The sequence below is a fragment of the Drosophila sechellia genome, chromosome 3R (assembly GCF_004382195.2).
Source record: "Drosophila sechellia strain sech25 chromosome 3R, ASM438219v1, whole genome shotgun sequence".
Lineage (NCBI taxonomy): Eukaryota > Metazoa > Arthropoda > Insecta > Diptera > Drosophilidae > Drosophila > Drosophila sechellia.
Window position 1 is genome coordinate 9,775,447 of NC_045952.1, and position 4,395 is coordinate 9,779,841.

The 4,395-nt window shown below is 40.8% G+C and overlaps 1 protein-coding gene across 2 annotated transcripts; it reads left to right on the top strand.

Annotated features, from left to right (window-relative positions):
• The first annotated feature begins 1,981 nt into the window (after nucleotides 1-1,981).
• Nucleotides 1,982-2,526, top strand: LOC6613716. Of its 2 annotated transcripts, none has more exons than XM_032720739.1 (3): nucleotides 1,982-2,097; nucleotides 2,150-2,385; nucleotides 2,440-2,526. In XM_032720739.1, exon 2 carries the CDS (start codon nucleotides 2,166-2,168, stop codon nucleotides 2,322-2,324), a length of 159 nt encoding a protein of 52 aa, XP_032576630.1. In that variant the 5' UTR covers nucleotides 1,982-2,097; nucleotides 2,150-2,165; the 3' UTR covers nucleotides 2,325-2,385; nucleotides 2,440-2,526. The 2 variants fall into 2 exon arrangements, with proteins under 2 accessions (XP_032576630.1, XP_002038186.1); XM_002038150.2 differs by having other exon boundaries at nucleotides 1,983-2,092.
• Nucleotides 2,527-4,395: the final 1,869 nt, after the last annotated feature.

Below are 4,395 nucleotides of genomic sequence, written 5' to 3' on the forward strand. Positions count from 1 at the left end.
GTTCGCCGTTCACATAAAAATAATAAATGACGTCGCCGATGGGTCCATCAAGAGGAGAAGTTGGCAGCCGGAGCAGAACTGAGCGTACAAAAAGTGCAAGTAATTAGACGAATAAATTTTATGACAACTTGGCCTCGAAACTTTGGATCGACTCTATAGAGGAGCGAGATGGATTTACGGCTTGCTGCCAGGAGGAGGCGATTTGCCTGCTGCCAAGTATGCACTTCCTGTCGGTCCATGTAGTCCGTAGTCCTTGCATTTCATGAATGTCGGACCAACTTGTGCGTATATATAACACACACCGTGCTGTGTGGGAATCAGACGATTCCGTACATTGCCGGCACATGTTGCCCAATTCGGGCTGTTGGTTAATTACCAAGGCTAATGCTGCTCGGAAAGCCCCGGGCCATTCGGTTAAATGCGTCAAGAGATTAAAACTTTAAATTGTTTGGCGATAAGCACGCGAGCTGCGCAGCTGAAGAGGTTGGCAATTAATATAATTTAACGCCAGGCGATTGCCATTCCATTTAACACAAAATGCGAATTGATCCGACGCACTTATTTCCGCCGAGCCATGATAATATTTCTATAATATTTCGCTGTGAGCTGTGGACGCCGCCGAGTTGGATATAAATAATTGGCGCTGACAGCTTGATAAATGGCTTTTCAGCCGAGCTAATGAAACTAAAACACGGCCAACGAGAGAAGAATTTCTGTAGAATTTTGGAGCGTTCTGTAGCGCGCTTTTAAATTAAGATAATGCAGCAGACGCTACGACGGGACCACGGTGCGTATGAGTAGCGCAATTTCCTGCCTGGCTGCTGCCATTTACCATTTGCTGGGGCGCCTCATTTTTTTTTTGCTGCCACAGCGTGCATGTGAGAATCTTTTAGCTACATTTCAGCCAACTAATGCGAATGATAACGGCCATAATATATTTGCTGCCATTAGTGTGCGCTGCACTCGAGCATTCCTCAAAATGCGGCATTATCCAGCCGTAGTGCCACAACATTTTAGGGACCTTTCTTTGCACAGCATTCGCGGCATTTTTGGTAACCGTGACAAAGCGCAGCGAGCTGCTGAGTGCTCAATTTATGGCCAGCACCCCTGCTCCGCCGCTATTCCTCGCCAGATTTTGCCACGGCCCACCAAATCCGATTTCATTATGGAAAACGTGCGCCGAATTAAAAGTAGATTTAGCACAGTTACAACAAAGGACGAACTGTGGCGAGTGCCACGACAAACACTCAATGCAGTTCCATTCACTTCTCGGTTCTGGATGCCAATCGTCTTCCATTAGGAGCTCTCTCTGCACTTGGTGTAGTGCAAAATGCAGGGGAGCCAGGCGGAGAAATTGCAGCGACAGCGAGTGCAGTTGGAGCTCTGATATATGTGCATATAATTTAATGTATGCGCACTCGGATTTCACTGGCTTATCTGTGGATTTGCTGCACTAAAAGTGAGCTTGGACTGCAAGTCGCAAGGTACAGCAACTAAAATATACAATCATTTTGTATGGGAATTGTATCTCATAGATTTATGAATTAAAATTGCTTTTATTTTAAAGAAACTAACACCTCTGCTGTTGAAAAGTTTAAGAAAGTCACAAAGTCCGGATTAAACTAGACCATTTTAAACCAATTTGTTGAATTAATAAATCTTGTATAAATGACTATGTCTAAATTTTTTTGTAGCTTTTATAATTTTTTTTTTTAACAAGCTCTGATTCATAATGAATGGTTTAAAAAACCATTAATGTCTGGCCATTTATAAAAAGTATATGTTTAAATGTATCCCACAATTAGTTTGTTTTAATCGTGTTTTTCACTCTATAATTAGGCTATAATAAAAGCATTTTTTTGCTTAATTCAAATAACTAAAAAGCCTTTAAGTGCATCAAAGCCTACTATACTTATTATGATATATTTTTTACCATCTTATTAGCCTTGAGATTTAAATCAAGCCAACAATTTTTTGGTTGCCGATCGATCACCATGTAGACCTCAGTTGAACATTGAAATTCGTACTCATCGGACGGTAACGGAACTAAAAATTCCTAAATAAATTTCCTAGTTTTTTTCCGGCAAAACAAGTAACGTAATTTGATTGTAACCAAATCTCTACTTTGGCTTATGCCCAAGTTTTGCAGGACAAATCAATTCACCATGTGCAGCTATCCTTGCTATCCTTGCGCTGCCTTATGTCCCTGCGGAGGCAGTGGACCAAGTGGATTCTACGATCCGTGCTTTGGACCCTACAACGGACCATTTAACTCCTGGTGCGGGGCAAGTGGACCCGGTTTCTGGAGAGGTGGATGTTGCTAGTTTTGTCATGAGCCGTAGGACTTAGCTACTTTCTCACACGGAAAAATTGGAACTGCTGAACGTAAGCCAACACACACTTTTAAAAATTTTATTTTTAATATACAATTTTAAACAGATCTCTTGCAAGGAAACTAAATTACCGTCCCACATGAAGAGAGAAATGTTAATTAAATAAAGTGTTCAAAATACGTTGGTTATTATTGTAAAGGGGAGTGAGGGGGGTTAACTGTATGCAAAATACAACTTTTAAATGGCCTGCGAAAGCTTCCTTGATTTTAGGTTCAAGAATCTTGTGTCCTGTGTTCAGGACTCTACCTTCGCAGGCAGTTAACATAATCGGGTCTTGACAAGCAATCTTTCGCCATGCATTGAAGATGAAGATGCCCGCTGCCTGTCGCTTGTTGTTTCCGGATTTTGTTACTCCACGAAGTGCGTGGGATATAAATATGTATATATAGGTAGTAGGTCTCAGCCTGTTTGTCAGGAGACGGTCCTTTCGGATTTATTATGTTGATGCCGAGTCGCTGAAATGCCGATGTGTGCTGCGAGTAATTTGAAATTATGCGCGGCAACGCCACGACGTATGCTTAACATAATCAAATAACTCATACGCACCGTGTACACTTGATGAACAAAGCGATGTGTCAGCAGAGCTATAAAAGAAACGGCGAAGCAACGAAGGTGAACAACTTCCAGTTCTCGACTTTTTCATTATCATAATTTCTAGTTGATTTCATTGAGCAGCAGCCAGCAGGAGGTAGGAAGCAGTGGTAACAACCTGTCTGCCCGATTGATACGCTCAAGTTCGCTTTTCAATTATGTGCCCAACAGACGTGACTATCGCGCATAATGTGCCTGATATGTTGGCGGCTGTTGTGCCGCCTTCCTTTTCAATGCCCGCACACCTTTTGCAGGTGGATGGCTTCATTACGCTTTTATTGGACAAACCCCTACCATCCTCAATTGAGAAGTGTTTAAAGGTGGGTCAACAGCCCGGCCAACAACTGGGCCCGTATGTGGGTTAAAACGAAAATGTAAACAAAAGGTAGCAACGCGCAAACATGGCCAGCGAATCTGGCCAGCAGCAATCCTTGGCAAACATATGCACGAAGCGGAGGTTCTTAGAAGTAAAAAAAAAGGGATTCTTTCGCAATCCTCTGGTAATGGCGAAACGTGAAAAGTGCTGCCACAAAATAAGGTTTCGGTTTTGGGTTTAGGCCACTGGGGCAAAGGCAAACAAAGCACAACAGAACGCGCAACACATTGGGGAATATTTTGGAAAATGGAACATCGAATGGCCAGAGAGAATTTCCCCCAAAAACATTCGGAGAGCGAGAAAGAGGCGAATTTTCCGATGAACATGCACTTGTGGAACGTAGCGATGAAAAACAAATGGAATGCGATACTAAAATGTTTAATTGAGATAATAACAATCAGTTCGATCGACATTTAATGTAGTATGTAATCATTTTTATTAACGTAAATATAATATTATGCATATGATATAATCATAATTACTGTATTTACATTATTGGTTATACTGTATTATTGATAAGATTATATGCAGATATATATTAACACTGAACATAGATTTTAGACCAGTTTAGAAGTTTATATAGACCATATTTGAATTTTCTGGAAAGTGTTTAACATTCATAATTGTAATGCCATTTGATTATTTTAATAATAATCTTAATAATCTAGCTATTTAATTTACAATTCAACTTTCCGCCTCTGTGCTGATTACTGTGTCTACAAATAGTTAACCATACAATGATATTGACCTAAACAAAGTGTAAGATAGTAATAATTTTCCACATTTTATAATTGCTTTTTGGCCCATAACTGCCGGCTTGGTTATTTATTCGAGAGCAATTTCATTGTATTGTTTGCTTAGCTAGAAATTTAATCTGTTGACACCGCAACACTTGCCAATGGAATTGGTAAACAAAGGCGACCACTGCAAGTGCGGGACATTCAAGATGAGCATTTCAGATGAAGCGCACAAACCAAATGGAATACGGCACCCTCAATTTGGATTCCAGAGAGCGTCGGAAAATCGCTGAGAGAG

Coding starts and splice junctions, on each gene's coding strand:
- LOC6613716 (XM_032720739.1), top strand. CDS start 2,166: ATGTGCAGCTATCCTTGCTATCCTTGCGCTGCCTTATGTCCCTGCGGA.